The 17,610-nt window shown below is 46.6% G+C and overlaps 2 protein-coding genes across 2 annotated transcripts in view; one reads left to right on the top strand and one right to left on the bottom strand.

Moving 5' to 3' along the window:
• Positions 1–3,990, top strand: part of slf1 (SMC5-SMC6 complex localization factor 1) — a 33,953-nt gene extending 29,963 nt beyond the window's left edge. The window contains exon 18 of the mRNA XM_084189368.1: positions 3,129–3,990. Coding sequence (XP_084045494.1) covers positions 3,129–3,640 — 512 coding nt within the window. The 3' untranslated portion in view covers positions 3,641–3,990. The remainder of the gene's footprint in view (positions 1–3,128) is intronic.
• A 2,542-nt stretch (positions 3,991–6,532) lies between these two features.
• On the bottom strand, positions 6,533–17,606 carry LOC311114086 (multiple C2 and transmembrane domain-containing protein 1-like; the record flags this gene model as incomplete). Its single annotated transcript, XM_084189367.1, is given in 5 exon segments — positions 6,533–9,303; positions 16,024–16,121; positions 16,982–16,991; positions 16,993–17,092; positions 17,497–17,606. Coding segments are annotated over 5 exon segments (390 nt in total), but the record flags the coding sequence as incomplete, so codon positions are not given.
• Positions 17,607–17,610: the final 4 nt, after the last annotated feature.

Here is a 17,610-nt window from a genome sequence, read left to right as displayed (position 1 = left end):
GGGAGAGGAGGAAAGGAGTCAGTTCAGAGAGAGAGAGAGAGAGAGAGAGAGAGAGAGAGAGATATAGGGAGGGAAAGGAAGGGTGAGAGCTCAGTTCACGCAGATGGGGGGAGCAGAATAATTGGGGGGCGGGTTGGTGGCTGTGCCCATCTTACCCGACTGTAGGTTTAGTATTTGTCTTCGTGTATTTTAATAAGTGCCCTGTAGTTAGCAGACATGTAGGGGAGGGCCACAGGATGTTTCAACAGAATCTACAGTCATGGATGATGGTGCACTTCTTTGCCAGGGATTTTTCACACACAAAAACATGCAACATTGAAGGCTACTTGAGCTGAGCCGGCATTCTGTGGACTGAAAATATAATTTTTCTCTAAAAAGCACTCAAGAACATGGCCTTCTGCCATTGAAATGTTATTTGACGGTGTGAAATACTCTGTGCACTATTGAAAGGTACATGCGGAGCACAACCCAAGGCTGGACCCCTCACTGAAAGCTACAGCTATTGTGAACAAAATCTTCCCACTTTGAAAGTCTATTTTTAAGGCTCAAACTGGAAGAAATGTCCGAAGATTGCCCATTCCCAACATACAACATCTTTTCTCTCCCCCTCTCTTAAACATGATAGACCTGGCAAATACTGTGAATGCTTCCCCTCAAGGCCCAAATCCCTTTGGCTGAGCATGACATGGCTGACCTGAAACTTCATAAGCACTCCTTTTCAATGGGCCTAATGGCAAGGCCAAATAAACTTGGAGTGGTTGGCTATTATTACCTGCTTTGTGTGAACAACTCTTCTCACCTCGCCTACTCTCTCTCTCTCTCTCCATCCCTCTATCCCTCCCCAACTCTCCCTATCCCTCTCTCTATTTCTCTCTAGAGCGGCTTTGATCAAAAACGTGCTCTTACGTCCTTGACTGCTGCTCCCTGGCTGACCTCTGCATTGTAAATGTCCCTGCTAATGTAAAAGTTTATGTAGATTAACGCGACAATTTATGCAGATTTGAGTTTTTGCCACTCGAGCTTGAAGCACTAAAAGGTAGACGAGCGCTGACCTCCCGTGGTACCTGTGCCATGCGTTTCGCTTTCGCTATTCCTCCGAGCTCCAGAGCTGGCTAGCCGTACTCGAGAGGGAAAAAGAAAGAAACACTTCTTAATTTGCAAGCTCCTTTTTCTCTCCACAAGTCGTGATGGCCACCTTTTTAAAGGGGCGTTCCTCCACAATAAAGTTCCAGAATAAATGACATTATTTAGCGTGAGTACGGTATGCAGAAGTGTATGTATTTACGATATGTGCGAGAGCTCCAACCAATAATTCCAATGTATGTACAGTATTTATTTTAATACCTATTAATGAACTACTTTTTTAATACCTAGTTAATAAACTACCTGAACTTGCCGAATGCCAACTTCCACTCGTAAGGTAAAGAACACCATTCACTTTATTAAATCGTAGGATGAAAGAAGAACCTCCCTTTAAGTCGTCTGCTGCCTCTGCACACACATCCAACAACAAGAACAACAATTGTCCTTCCTTTACCCTCAGAGTGTCTGTCAAACACAAACCACTGCCTGGCTGTCTGTTGGGTGCCTTTCAGACTCTGTGTCGAATCGTCAGAGAGCCCTAAACTAGCTCACAAGTGGCGGGAACATTGCAGTCAAGTGCCATCAAGCGCAGTTTGCCATAGAAATTGGCTGTCTAAAAGCAAACAGAGGGCTCACACTTGACTCGGCCTGCTCCATATAGGCCAAGTGTGTGTGGGCCCACCACTGGAAAAGGCTTTTATAATGAACACACAAAGAAAAGGGGAGAGAAGAGAGGGTGAAGTACTTGAACACATTGCCCTACTACACACAGTGAAACTGACTTTGCGTTAAAATACATCTGTATGTATGTACGTGTCATGTACAGTCCTACTGATGTCATATATGAGCAAGGAGAAATATGGGTCATGAGAAGATCAAATCAGTCTTGTGTTTGAACGATAATAACTTTATTGTACTCTAGCCTCATCATATCCGTTTCCCAACCCTTACCAATGCCTCTCAGTTTGATTAATCTGAACTGACACAGTCTAATGTGTTACATAAGCATGTGTAAGCCTAAAACTCTATTAGGTCACTATCTCTCTGAGTCCCCAAACACAACCACAATGTGACCAGTGAGTCAGCCAGTTAATAGTGTCAACATAAGTTAGCAGTAAAATGAGTTGAATGCCCTGGCTGGCACTGTGGCCCTGTGGGTAAACGGCTGTTCTCTTCTGTCTCTCTCTCTCTGTGTGCGCGCGTGTCCACTATCTATATCTGTTACAGTCCCATTGGCCCCCATGTAGTCTTACACTGAGTATAGTAAACATTAGGAACACCTTCCTAATATTGCGTTGCACCCCCTTTTGCCCTCAGAACAGCCTCAATTCGTCGGGGCATGGACTCTACAAGGTGTCAAGCGTTCCACAGGGATGCTGGCCCATGTTGACTCCAATGGTTACCACAGTTGTGTCAAGTTGGGTGGTGGACAATTCTTGACACACACGGGCAACTGTTGAGCGTGAAAAACCCAGCAGCGTTGCAGCTCTTGACACACTCAAACCGGTGTGCCTGGCACCTACTACCATACCCCGTTCAAAGGCACGTAAATCTTTTGTCTTGTCCATTCACCCTCTGAATGGCACACATACACAATCCATGTCTCAATTGTCTCAAGGCTTTGAAATCCTTATTTAACCTGTCTCCTCCCCTTCATCTACACTGATTGAAGTGGATGTAACATGTGACATCAATAAGGGATCATAGCTTCCACCTGGTTAGTCTGTCATTGAAATAACAGATGTTCTTAATGTTTTGTGTACTCAGTGTATTTCATAATTATGTTTCTTAAATTGGCTGCTCAATGGTGCGTTCGTTGTGTGTCATGATATCATCACTGATGCTCAGCTGGCTTCACAGGCCCTAATCGCACATGTATGCAACGTTTCAAAACATTTTCATATTTATTTAAGAGTGTGGCACTGTTTTAATTTAGATTAAATAAAGTTTCATTCAATTTGATTCCCTATTACTCAGTCATAAGATGGTGTAAATACGGTATTAATAGCAGTACCTCCGTCTGTCTCTGTCCATCTGTCCTGCAGGCTCTGATCTGCTGCAGCAGAGGGATTGCCGTGGCCGGACAGCGCTGGACCTGGTCTCCACCGCCACACTGAGGGAGGAGCTTCAACGCAGCGCCCTTGCTGGAGACGTGGCCCTGGAGGCCCTGGGGTCAGAGGTCAGAGACCTCCCCTTCCTGGAGACCTGCTCCTCCCTGCTGACCTGCCTGCTTCTCACCTACCAGCTTGAGAGGGCTGTCCCCTTCCCTCCCCCCTTCTTCTCATCCTCCCAGGCCCAGGACAGGCCTCTCTCCCTGGGGGTGAAGCTGGCCAGGGCCCTGGAGAGCCACTCTGCCCGGAGGCTGACGGCGGGCTGGGGTGACCCGCGGCTGGTGCGCTTGGCGGAGGACATGGAGACTGCGTTGGGGGTGGAGGAATGCCTGACTCAGTTGTGCCCCGCCATCAGGGAGTGCCAGGGCCCACACACACGCCTCCTCATCACCCTGCTGGAGGAGATGAAGGCCCACAGAGCAGCGCTGCTCTCACACACATTGTGACACACACACACCTGACTGATAATGGACATTGACTGCGGCCGCGATTCAATCCAAGGCATGTTATAGAGCAGAGCACTATAACAGACTTTTAAAGGTATTTTATGCTTTAGCCAACATGCACAACGTTTCCTGTGAATGTGATCTAGGTCCCTGCTCTATAATGTGCCTTGGAGTGAATTGTGACATTCATAAATTATTTTTGTTTACATTTGTATTCACATTTATCATGTGACATTGCACTACCACTGTTACTCATTTTATCATATTGTTCATGTTATTTTATGTTATAACAAAACTCATGTTAACACTACGTTTTTATAGATTTTGAATAAATCGATTTTGAATTGAGATTTGGTGCAATATGTAATGATTCACAGTGGCTGCACAACTTCCTCATCTGGCTGCAATCAAGGGCTAGGTAGGTAGGTAGTTTTAACCTAAGGTTTATCCTAAAGGATAGGTAGGTTTAACCAGTTACCGCAGCCTTTTTTAAAACTATGGTTTGGAAACCCAGTGAGTCAGCACAGGTATGTAAAAAGTGGGTTGTGACTGGTGGAATAAAGCTGTCACAATAGAGCTCTCCTAGGCCCACGTATAAACTGCAAAGGATGAGAATATCCAAGCCCCCTCCCCTTGAACCTTCCCCTCCAATGTGTTATAGATCAGTGCACTAGACAGCTGATTGTCTAGTGTTAAAACTGTCTCGGATTTAATCCCAGCCACAATGGGCAAATTCAGTTTGCATTGCCCGGTGACTTGGGTGGGTGGAGATTTTACCATGGAATGGTCTAAAATAAGCAAACTTCTCCCAACCGGGTCTATGGGCGATGCAAAACGAATCTTGTTCTAAAGGAATCGCTGTCTCAGGGGCTGAACTACTGTGATTGGTTGGATAAAAAGCTCAGTGTTTCATATCTGTCCACTGTGTCCGCATTGTGACCATATTTCCTGGTCCCTCCCTGTGTGCATATTATTTGACAGCTATGCTTAAACAAAAATTGATTTATTTTAAGACTCATATTGATGCCATAAGTAAATGGTGCCACCTGTCAATTATTTTAGAAGGCGGGGTAATGATTTAAATTATTCCACTGTCCAGATCCGTCTACACTTGTAAGATATCCAGACACGATGTGTGCCTGACTACCTCCAGAGGTGGCCATGAAGGTCAGATCAATGTGTATTTTAATTGTCTAAAAATGTGGGCACAATCCGTGTGGACAAGATCAGGAAAAAGGATATGTTAGAACCAGTTATAAACAGCTATTTAGTTGCAACACAAGGGATGTGGCTTTGATTCCTATAATGGTCACATATAAGCTGTGGTGTAGTCAAGGGTTGACAACACAAGGATCATGCATAGAAAATCACAGTACAAACTCAGGAGGCAGGTTAAAGGAAAAAATACATACTTTTTAATGACAAACTTAGAACTAAATGATCACACTAAATCAAATGGCCTAGCTCTGTCAAAGCATATAACTTATTCAAACTGAAACAAAGTCCTTCCTTCAAAAATAAAGTCTCCAGCAGCTCCTACTGGTCTCCATGTGGCAAACCGCCAGTACAGCGCAGGTCCTGCCACTATAATGAGGCCGCTCAGGCCAGGGACACTTTCAGCAGAATTGAATGTTTTGGAACGTCCAAATAGAAATAGACTATGTAGATCAAACATACCTCTCTGACATGTAGAATAAGGAATCACATCGGCTCTATTCACGGCATTTCTATCTGCAATGTTCAAGAACATTTGGCAACTGAACATAGACCAGGTGACATGTAGAGTAGAGGTGTTATGGGTCGTGTAGACTTTACTATGGTGACCATCTTAGGGCAGACACCCCCCTTTGACACCTACTGTGTGGCATGCCAGTAGGTGGAAGGGTCACGTGCATGTGGTCATGCAGCATGAGACTGACTGGTGTTTATAAGCAATAACAATAGTACTTTAATAAGAGTACGGGTCAGGAGTATTTCAAATAAAGCACATAGCAACAACTCACAGCAGTAGCACCTACTGGGGCGTCCAGTAGCAGTTCTACCATTGTGAGCAACCATGCTGCTTAACATTTGATTGCAGAGCAATTGAAAGGGAAACAAACTGAGGTGCATGTCAGTTGAACATGCACACACACACACTCATCAAAGGTCTGTCTTTGTGTTTGGCAGTGGAAGCATCTATTGAGACGGCGGGGTCATGTCATGTTTGGTCACGTAGTGTCCTGAGCTGGGGCACAGGACAGAGATGGAAGAGCCTCATCTGCGGGCCACGTGGGGGGTAACCCGGGAGTAAGACTAGCCCCCCTCTGGCTGCTCAGGAGTACAACTTAAAACTAGCCTGGCCACACAGACAAACTGTTTCCTGAGAGGGGAAGAGACTAATAACCCAGTGTTCCTTCCTGACCTCTTCTTATTTAGGGGAGTACCACTGGCTGGGTATGCATGTCATCATTTCTGGGGCTGTGTGGTGTGATGTACAGGGGTTTAGATGGAAGGGGTTCAGACAGTGGAGGGACTCCCAGACTAATACATGATCTGGTCAGAGGATTCACACAGGGGCCTCAAGGGCCCTCCTGGTTGGTAGAAGGGCCCTCTATCATCCTCTGTGTGTGGTAAAACTAGAACACACACCACACACACAAACTGTCCATATTTACACACGCTTCAAACCACCCTTCTGGGTGGCTGGCTATGTATTGGTCTTCGTGAAGCTCAATGACTTGTCATTTGGCAATGAACAAAAAACCTCCAAAGATTATACAAAATATTTAATCTTTCACATGTTTTTCAAAAGAATCGACATACATCAGGTGCATTTATTTGTCATATTAGATGTACATTATTGTTTCATAACTTTCCCTTACTGCCCACCCACCCCAAATCCCCATCCTTGTCCTCAGGCAACGGTGCAGGCGAAAATACCTCGGAGAGAAATTACAAGCATACACCTATACAAGATCATCAACCAACATTAGACCATTTACAAGCATATTATACACATCACTCCAAAAAATGTAGTTGAGTAAAAATAAATGGTGCAAATGAAAGTGACTTTTTCCTTTATGTCTGTCCGATACATTCTGTTTAGCATTTCTTTCTGTAGCATCAAATAAATCACTTCAGTTTGCTTGCAAGCATAGCCAAAACAATGTTATAAAACTTAGAATATTTGGATGCAAGACCACACACAATATACCCACTACAGTTACTGTAAATTATACCACGTACAGTAGTACACACATACACATTCAGGTTTTCAAACTGTCCCCTTTAGGCAGTACAAAAAGACACAAGTCTGTCTTTTGGTGAGGATGATATATCCCGTGTAGGTCCTACTCTTCACGGTGCATGTTATTTATTGTCTTTCAAGTGCATTTCTCAAAACAAACCAAATCAATGGCCTTCCAAAGTGGCAGATATACGCTTGCTGAAGTTTAAGGGATGGAGGGAGGGAGAGGGGTATCTGGAGGAGTGGAAGGCTCCTCAGATGTAGCCTATGCTGTGATCTTTCAACAGATGCTCTGGGAGAGACCCGGGAGACTTTCCCTTCAGACAGGGCCACGACCCCCAACCACTGACGAATGAGAGAGGGAGAGCGACAGGGATGATGGGAGGGATTTGGAAAAAGGGTGCACACACACACACGCAAAGCCCCGCAGTCTCTGGCCACTAAGCGTCTTGTCTTGTCACACAGCGGCTAACTGGCTGCTCATCTAGCAGACGCCTCTCCACCACCAAAACACAGCATCTGGCCCTACAAGTTCACAATCACATCCATATCCCTTTCCAGAGCCAGAGCCAGAGGACAGACAACTCTGGAATTATGCACACGCACATTTATATGTGCACACACATATAGCATACATACACAGCATGTACACACACTGTCTATGGGGACACCCTCCAAGCATGCAGCTTGTTTGTTTGCTTGCATAAACTCCCCACTGGACACAGACGTCAGTTCAACGTCTAGTTTTGATATCCATTTGGTTAAATTGTCAACTAACCTGAAATCAACCAAACATTTCACCAGGTCATTCGATTTAAGTTAAAAGTTGGGTGAAAAAAAGACTAAATTCCCTTACGTGGATTGACTTCTTGCAAAACCATCAGTTTTCCACATTGATTCAACGTCATCACATTGAATTTTGTGGTTGAACTGATGTGGAAACAACGTTAATTCAACCAGTTTTTGCCCAGTGGGACACATGCACACACATACACACAAACACACAAATACACAAACACACATCCCTTGAAAGAGAGATCAAAGTTGAGCAGGAGGTGGGGCAGATGGAGAGGGTGGCCAGCCTGTGGCACAGTGTTGGAGTGTGTGTGTGTGTGTGTGTGTGTGCCCACTGAGGCAACATGTGGAGATGAGAGGAGAGGAGGCCATCCTTTCAAATAAGATTACCGCTCGGGCTGCCTAAGGCCTGCCTGGCGATTCTGTCTGCACAGGGTGACATCTATATTAGCGCAGTGGCACAGCAGCAATCCACACTTGCCTGCCTCTGCTGGGGGAAACAACACCCTGTTTCTAGGTAGGAAAACACTGATCTGCGCTATAGACGGTAGTGAAGACTGGAAGAACGGCATATCGTCAGGACTGCAGCAGTTTTCAGTTCCATTTCAAAGAGGATGATTGAGGTTTTGAAGTTATCATTCATTTGGATAGTCAAGGACTACTGGAACAGATATGTATATAGGCCTACGAACTGAAAAGACAATGAGCATTTGACCTCTTCAAATATCTCATTGCCTCTCACTGATTTAAGTAAGACATCTGTGAGAGGCAATTAGAAATGTGGCCATAGTGCAACTGTACATGTTGTACAAATACAGCTTCAAAGAGTTCAATGAACGGTGTACTGTAGGGCTATCTGTTTTAGTTTTCTCAGTGCAGTGTGCTAGCAGCAGGACATACTGGATCTGTAGGCTAACGGGCTAATAGCTAATCAATATGTAACACTGTACACTGGCTGAGATAGAGGCTTGGTGCAGAAAGAACACTACTTCCCAAAAAAATTCTAAATGATCTAAAATGTAAATACAATACAAAGCAATTTACAGAATTGGTAAAATAATGAATTAATAAGCTCTTTATCTATTGCTCCACGTGCCTATACCCAGAGGTCATTGGGAGTTCTGTTTTGAAAAGTAAACACATCCATTCTACCTGGTTAGCGGCTTTCTGACCATGATAGGGTTAAATGATATGTTCCTTATGGGGAATTATGTAGAAATGGCTGAAACGTTTTCGAATGAACTCATAACTATGACACAGTTGAGCATGACTTGTACATCTGTCAGACTGGTTCAATGCAGTAAACACCTGGGTCTGGAATGGTCCGGTCCACTTTCATCACTAAACACGTCATTAAGATTTTTCTCTAGTTGTCTCTTTCTACAATGATAATTACACTTCGGGAGCCTGTATATGTATATTTAAAGTCAGTAGAAGAGAGAGAAGAGGAAGAGGAGAAACAAGTGGAGAGAGAGAGAGAGAGTTGAGCTGGTCCAGACCAGTCTTCCTCTGCTCCTTGGTGTCGGGCCGTTGAGGGAGGGAAGATTCAGTGGGCGGACAAAGCCAGCTACCCCGGGTTGTTTTTCTTTCTTTTATTTGGACTATGACTGAGATCCAGTTTCAGCTCTCGGTACTGCACCTGTTAAAACACACACGCACACACACACACAGAGAGAGAGAGAGAGAGAGAGAGAGAGAGAGAGAGAGAGAGAGAGAGAGAGAGAGAGAGAGAGAGAGAGAGAGAGCGGGCGGTCAGGTGGGGAAAGCACAGGATGCTGGGATAGAGTCAGTGAGCACCCTGGGCAGGCTCAGTGCTGTCTGTCCAGCTGTGTGGAACAGTGGCCTGGGGGAAGGGATCACACAAACAAACAGAACAGGGCAAAGGCTCATGGGAAAGCTTGGAGAGAGTACAGAGCCATCCCCGAGTGCATGGAGGCTATACAGGAAACACAAGTTAACCCTTCACGAGCTACGGCAGTTTGGGCTCCAGCCTCAATGCAGCAGTGTGATGTGTTGTTCCATCTATGAAACACTGCAATATGCAATGCTAACTGTCTTCACCATGCCTAGGCTTGACGACGCTGTACTTTTAGAACTGTACAAGTCTGATTAAGAACAAGTGAAATCGAGGCCAACTACACACAGCCTACATTAAACAAATGAATGATTTTCTCCTTCTTTATATGCTTTGTTCTCTATCAGACCAAAGGACCAGACAGTCGTAACACACACCTATCTCTGAGAGACACACTGAACAAACCACACCTGTGTGTCCCAAAATGATTTTAGCAAGAAAGGTAATTGAAAGGCCATGTTGAAGATTTGCTCCCATGCTTATATTCTCCAGCCATGATGAAGACTTCATGTTAATCCCCCCCCCCCACTCCCCCTCGCTCTCTCTCTCTTGCACTCTCCCTCTTCTCTCCCTCTTAACCTCTGTCTCTCTCAAGAGTTGGCTGCAGCGAGCTGGCTGAAAGTGACCCATTAATCCAGGCATTGTGTAACCCTTCCCTCTCAAATCCGCAATAATTAACGGACACTGGAAAGATAGGTGACTTTATGAGCCACGGATCCTCCAGCTAGGGAGATAGAGAGGATCTGTCACTCGTGGCGCACCGAACCAAATCAGGTCTGGACCGGTCGGAACGTCCTGGGGGCTCCAGAGATGTCTTAACCTGGCAGAGGATGGAGAAAATAAGGAGAGGAGGAAGGATCGGCGGCAGGGAGGGGGAAAGCGATAAAGGTTGGTTGACCAGGCTGAGGAGCAGTGCTGGCTTTTACCCAGGGGTAACCTAACCAGTAAATATTCTACACTTATGGAGAGCGAGAACGAGAGAGAGAGCGAGAGAGAGAGAGAGAGAGAGAGAGAGAGAGAGAGAGAGAGAGAGAGAGAGAAAGAGAGAGAGAGAGAGAGAGAGAGAGAGAGAGAGAGAGAGAGAGAGAGAGAGAGAGAGAGAGAGAGAGAGAGAAAGAGAGAGAGAGAGAGAGAGAGAGAGAGAGAGATAGAGAGGGAAGACAGAGAAAGGGGGGAGAGGGAGAGACAGAGAGAAAGAGAGAGGCAGTCAAAACAAAAGGGTAAACAACAACATTATAAATAAGGGGGTCATTAATTTTTTATTCATTACCGTTGTTGTTTCTTTTAATCGGGCAACAGATGAAGGCTACATTATTTTGCTTGATGCTTGGTTTCATACTAAGTATGGTACTGTATGTCGAGGAGGACAGGGAGCCATATGATATGGATTTAGTAATGGTTTCTGCAGCACACATTTTCTTTCATAGAGAGAAAGGAATCATCCATTAAACATGGTGGGTACGCTATCAAAACAACCTTCGGGGTTCCGTTTTCAACTCAGTAATGGGTGTTCATGCATAGTAGCTTAGCCTCAAAAACCAAAGCCTGTCACTCTATTTGCCCCTCACTCACAGAGACACAGTCACACAACACACAAAGACATACTATGCCGGCATACCTGAAAGCCTGAGGTACATTACACTCCACACTGACTGACACCCTCTCAGATTCGTCAGACAAGTGACTGACGTCATCTAAGCATTCCCCATCTCCAGTGTGGTCGCTGTTTGCTGCGGCCGGAACACAATAGTCTCTCATCATGGCTATCTGAGAGCGCTAGCTAAAGCATTCCCATTCGTCTCCTACTGCTTCACAGTGCCACTTCACCAGGCATTGTCTAACCTAGCCTTCATCTATAATACAACATGACTCAGACACATCAGACTGTCATTGCATTAAACCCCCCTAATCAGCCACACACTGTCTGTACGCTATTTCAACTCCCCTTCACAGAGGTCACCACCAATGTTTCACCCATAAAGGGATCGGTGACTGGCGACCATACGTTCCTCCTCTTCGCATCACCAGACGGGGCTGATTCAGAGCCGCTGTCCACGGCCTACAAGCAGAACATCTGACAAAACACAGGATGAATTTACAGCTGAACAAATACGGTTGAGTGACTGGACAGTGTGAGAGAGGTCCGGAGGATTGCAGAGTGGAGGAACTAGAAGAGTGGTTCTGTACATCTGTACTGCTTCTGGTGATGAGCACAGATCCGGGGGGGGAGGGAGGGAGGGAGGGAGAGAGAGAGAGAGAGAGAGAGAGAGAGAGAGAGAGAGAGAGAGAGAGAGAGAGAGAGAGACGGGGGAGAAGAGAGTGGGTCCAGCCACATAACAGTGTGGTGATGACAGATACTGTTCTCATGTGGGTGGGGATAATTTTCTAGTCTGGCCAACTAAAGCAGACACTGGAGGAGAAGCCCAGGGGACACAGGTTTTATACGGCCACGTCCCATCTGTGCTGCTGCTGCTGGTATGCAGGGCTGCGCTGTGTCAGTCCGAGTTTCATTATGGGAGCTTAGGGGGCCGTCGCAGAGCTGGCGGGATGCCATCGTCGGGTGAGGCTGAGATCTTGCCATGTCCATGAGTGAGGGAGTGAATGAGTTCATGAATGAGAGAGTGACTGAATGTGTGAGTGTGTGAGTGAGTGAATGCACATCTGGGGGTGGGACAGGTTCACTTTCAATAAGTGCTTTGCCAGGAGACATTCTGGTTACTTTCTGGAGCACAGTGACACTCCTGACTCCTGAGTTTTGTTGTTCATATATCATTGTACAACATTGGACATATTTTCAAAAGCATGCAGGGAGTGCGGAAAAAGCCTACAAAGTATCCGAAGCAGGATGTTGTGAGATCACTGCCTGTTAGTGCCCCATTATAAAATAAAACGCCTACAATTCCCAAAAAAGATTTAGCAATTTGAGACTGTATGTTGCCATTCAAATCAAAATCAAAACTAAACAAACAAAAGTTTGCATTTTGGGAGAAACTAGCTTTCTTATCGAAAGGAGGGAACCAGATAGAACAAAAGGAAGAGAGAAAAACAATAATAGCTCAATCAAAAGAGAGCTCTTTCAAAAGAGCTGCCAGGGAGAGACGCTCTCTCACACGTCACCCGTTCCCTTCCACCCTCCAGGTGACAGGCCTGCCGTGCAGCACTCGCGGCTCCGCTCGCTGGTGCTCACGCTCACCCTTCCTAATAAAGCTACGCCACCCCGCACAAGAAAACGTGGCGAGCTAGTTAAAGTCAAAAAAGAGGAGAGGGAGAGGAGCAAGTGAGAAGAAAAAAAAAAAAGAGTAAAGAGAGAAAGAGAGGGAGTGAAAAAGGGTTACGACAGTGAGCTAGCAATTTGGTTTAAAAAAAAGAGTGGAGCATAAAGAGAAGATCATTGGGAGATAGTGGGTAAAAGACCTGGCGCTGCTCAAAGGCTGCACCACCCTCGCTCCTCGCCACCCTCCCTCCTCTCTTCTCCCCCATGTTGACAGTCAAACTACAAAACAGCCTTTGAAGTGTGCACTGCGGAGGGGGCGCCGCGCATACCAGAGCGCATTTTGTTTAGCCGTGTCAGACGGTGGCGGCGGGCGGTGCCCGGGACCCGGTGTTCCGCACGGCTCTCTCTCGCTCACTGTCGCCCTGCCGTTAAGCGAGAGGATTCCGGTTTGAAGGCGCCTGGGCGGGCAGGTAGCGGAAGGCAAATATGAATAAGCCAATGAGAGGAGACAGAGAGAGTGTTTTAATGATACTATACTATGCTGTTTCTACAGGGGGAGAAAAGCCTCTGCAGGCTTCATCTTTTGTGATGCCTATAACCTAGCATTAGGGGTATTAAACGGTGCCAAAAAACTACTGCTAGTACACAGACACCCACAAACAGGGGATTCAACAGTACTCCTATTTCGTTTTCACAGAGAAGAAGCATGTCAAGGTGAAAGCAGGCAAACAGACAAAGAACAAACAGAAAGTTTTCCCGGCAAGTTTGTAGGCTGCTGAGTGGAGACTAATTGCTTGCTTCAAGTGAAATATTGAAATGTGTCCCAGGGACGATGAGGGGGCCTGTGGCAGAGCAGAGTGGAATATGTGATGGATGGTGTTTGGCATGTAGCCTCAGCCCTTAAGCCCCTTTCAGTCCCCTATGCCCTGCCTTTGACCTCTGGGATCCCCTCCTCAGCAGCCAATCAGAGTCATCCTCAACATCAAGATTGTAGAAAACGTCCCCAGCGTGCATTTGGAGTTCAATGATGAGTCGTGTCTATTTCTGTGGAGGGGTTTAAAGTAAACCTGCTACTTTACACCGGCTATAAAGGAGCACTTGCTATGCTAATTGCTATCGTCCTACTTATGCAGTCCACAGCTCACATAGCTAATGGCATCATAAAGCATGCTGGTACACAGAGCTGTCCCAAACGGCAGGTTGGAAATACTTAGGTTGATTATGTCTGTTGGCCTCGTTTAGGGCACATGAAGGATTCCCCTAGACCATAAGGTAGCTTACTCTGGCGTAAAATCACAACCAGCCATCCAGAAGGGAAAGTATACAAGGCAGCCATTAAGGTTACAGCCTATGAAGAACATTAAGCCTTAGGAAAACAGAACAGCTGACAATGTGAACTGGCTAGTAGGTAGAGGTTTTGCTAGTCTTTAAAGGTGGTTGACAGTGCTGTTAGAGACACAGTGTCAGTGAGCTAAAGAGCACATTTTATAAAGCCCCCGTAGCTGTAGTGAAAGTGCACTGTTAAGTGTTCACTAGAGCTGAGGGAGTAACAGCCATCCAGCCCCACTAACCCACTCCCCAGCACTTCAGGTGGCCACCTTATGAACAATGCTACAACTGACTAACAGCAATATGCTGCTTGATCCACTGCTCTAAAAACACACACACACACACACACAATCTCTGTCTCTATGAATATACACATACCAGGACACCAAGTAAATGTTAGAAGTTATACAACAATAAACACATATGCACCTGGGAGACCACATGCACGCACACACATACACACACAGAGCGTGAGCAAGAGAGCGACAGGGAAAGAGAGGTGTAGGGGGCCTTGAAATAGCACTTCATTTGTTATCCGCAGAGCTGGCCGGCTGGCCACGCCGGGGAGGGGCTGCTCCATTTAGGCCTGTGGCCCTCCAGCCTCCCCTGACCTGGCCCCTGCAGGCCCCTGTGACCCAGAAACACAGGCAATGAGGTGAACCCACCACCGGAGGCAGTGCAGTGGCGAGAGCACAGCACAGCAGAGGAGGGCAGAACGTTCTGGTTTGTTTTTAGCCGCTTCTGGAGCGGAGCACCCCGTCAGGTGATCAGGAAGTTATATTCGGAGGGGGGGTTGTGGTATGAGATGAGGGTGTCCCAACCTGGTGCTGAAACCTGTCACCAATTAAACCTTCAGCAGCAGCAGTAGTAACAGCAGCAGCAAGAGCTCCAGGGTCCGTGGGCTCTGTGTGTGTGCGTGCTTTCGCCTGTGTGTAGGTTTGCGTGTGTGCGTACGCATGTCTGCCTGTGTGTACGCGCGCGCGTCCGTGAGCCGTCCCTACCAGCCGCCCCTCATTAAGGGGCTCGTAAAGCCCTCCTACCTGCCGGCCCCTCCGGCTCCAGGTGTGCAAGGTGGCTGCACCTCAGCAGAGGGCCACCTTGGCCTCATTTGGGTCGGGGCTACCTGCCACTGTAATGGCCCTGGAAGACCGTAAAACAGCACGGGGCATGCTGGGGGCGGGCTGGGAGCGGAGGATTACGATCCTGTAAAGATCAAAGAGGTGGCGGCCCACAGGCGATCAAAGGGGAGCGTGTCGGCACTGATGTGGCAGGGGATTGGGTCGGGTGTGTGTCCGTGTCGCTCTGCTCCAGCGGTCACAGAGGACGCTGCCACCGCTGCCGCATAACAGGCTCACTTTCACAAGCTGCCGTTTAATTGCAGTTAAACAGCGGCAGCACCTTGGCTGGGCGCGTTAGAGCGTTGGAGTTAAGAGTTTATCAAACCCCACCGACCAACCCAGCGACCGCGGCGTTAATCTGATCTCACGGTTAATGTAGAACTAAACCGCGTGAGGGTGGTTAACTGTTGGTTTAACTCTATAATGACTCGCTCACAACAGCATCTCTATAGGAGCCACTTCTGGATGGATTCAATCAGTCAGCCCATAAAGGCCTTCACTCACTTAACCTTATTAATTCTGTGGACATGGAATGAAATCAGGAAGTATTGAGCAGGAAAAAGACTTAATAATGGTTGAAAAAAATAATAATATTGTTTTCCAATATGTGTTAGCAATAAGGTAGTCTATATAAATCACTATGTGAAAATCACCATTACAAGGGACATCAGTGAATACATAGTGATGGATGGAGAGAGAGAGAGAGAGAGAGAGAGAGAGAGAGAGAGAGAGAGAGAGAGAGAGAGAGAGAGAGAGAGAGAGAGAGAGAGAGAGAGAGAGAGAGAGAGAGAGAGAGAGAGAGGGGGAGGGAGAGGGGGGTGGAAGGGATGAAATCACACCCACCACTTGTATATCTGAGGGGACTCTGGACAGGAAGTCCAGGAGCTCGTTGTTGTCAATGTTGTATGGGTCACGGAGCTTCTTGGTGAATTTATTCACCCCTGCAGGGAGAGGGGGAGAGAGGGAGGAGAGCTGTTCAGCACATGGGTCACAAGAGCTCGCCTACCTTCTATTTCTTTCTTTCTCTCTCTGTATCACTCACACTATCTTTCTCTCACACTTTCTCTCACTCTCTTTCTCTCACACTCTTTCTCACATGCTCTTTCACTCTCTCTTTCCCCCTCTCTTTTTCTCTCCTTCTCTTGTTCTCTCTCTGGATCATCAAAGCCCTCTTTGAGCCCTTCAAGGTAACTCAATGTGTTTCAAAGCAGAGTGCAGACACCATTAGAGACCAGAGCTCCTCTCGCCACCCCTCAAGAGGTGCTGTGTGAAATACTCAGTTTACTGAGTTTGTTCCCTGAGCAACTGTGCCATGGAAGTAGACACCAACCCACATGACAGGGTTAATAAAGGAGGTATAATGATTATCTATCCCCAATCTAGCCCACCGTAATGGTTACATTACATAAAGATACGGTCCACTGTAAACAAAGAACAACTTATAAAGACTTTATAGAGCATATACAAAGGCTTCATAAGCACTACATAAATGCTTCACAAATCATCTATAAGCGTATGTCACAGTCTATAAACAGTGTATAAACATACATAATGCATTATGTCACATTTGGCAATTCACCAAAGTTACTCAACTGTTCCATTGTAGTCTTATAAATGTATATTACTACTACATTTATAAGACTACAATGGAACAGTATAGTACCTTTGGTGAATTGCCAAATGTGACCTAATGCACTATGTATGTTTATACACCATTGTGAAGCATTTATGTAGTGCTTATGAAGCCTTTCTGTATGCTCTATAAAGCCTTTATAAGTTGTACTTCATTTTAGGCACTCACCCCAGGCCAGGGACAATGTAGCGTAGGGGGATATAGTAGATGAGCACAGTGGCCACACACAGTGCAACAATGGCCAGCCAGCTTAGGAAAGGCACTGTCCAGTTAAAGGTGCTGTGGAGAGAGTAGGGGAGATACGTATTAGTCCTGAAGTAGAGAGCAAAAAACACCACGATTCGAGAGTCTAGACTACATACGTTTAGTCTAGACGCTTTACTTAAACAACTTTACCTCCAAGTGAAACTGACTTGGGAGTTTCACTAACTTTACTGCCTGTCCTCTGCCCTGCGTGTAGCTGAAACGTGTATGTGTGTGTGTGTGTGCATGCATGAATGGGTGCGTGCGCGCATGGTGTATGTGTTCCAGCCATCTTGGCGGGGCTGAGTAAGATGTGACAGGGGGGCAGGCGGGCGGTTGGTGAGGGCTAGCGATTGCCGACAGCGCTGGCACGGGGAAGCGGGGGACGAGGGAGTATTGGAGCAGCGGGCCGGGCGCCGAGGAGGAAGCTTACGACTCACTTCTTTATCCTCTCGCCGTAGGAGGCTACTTCATCCAACGCATTCTGCACACTGATGCACACATCCTGGATGGCATACAGCTTGTTGATGAAGCCCTTCTCTCCGGGTCCTGCA

This window comes from Coregonus lavaretus, assembly GCF_964263955.1.
Source record: "Coregonus lavaretus genome assembly, contig: HAP1_SCAFFOLD_3016, whole genome shotgun sequence".
Taxonomy (NCBI): domain Eukaryota; kingdom Metazoa; phylum Chordata; class Actinopteri; order Salmoniformes; family Salmonidae; genus Coregonus; species Coregonus lavaretus.
Note: the sequence above shows the minus strand (reverse complement) of the source record. Positions and strands in the feature narration are given on the sequence as shown.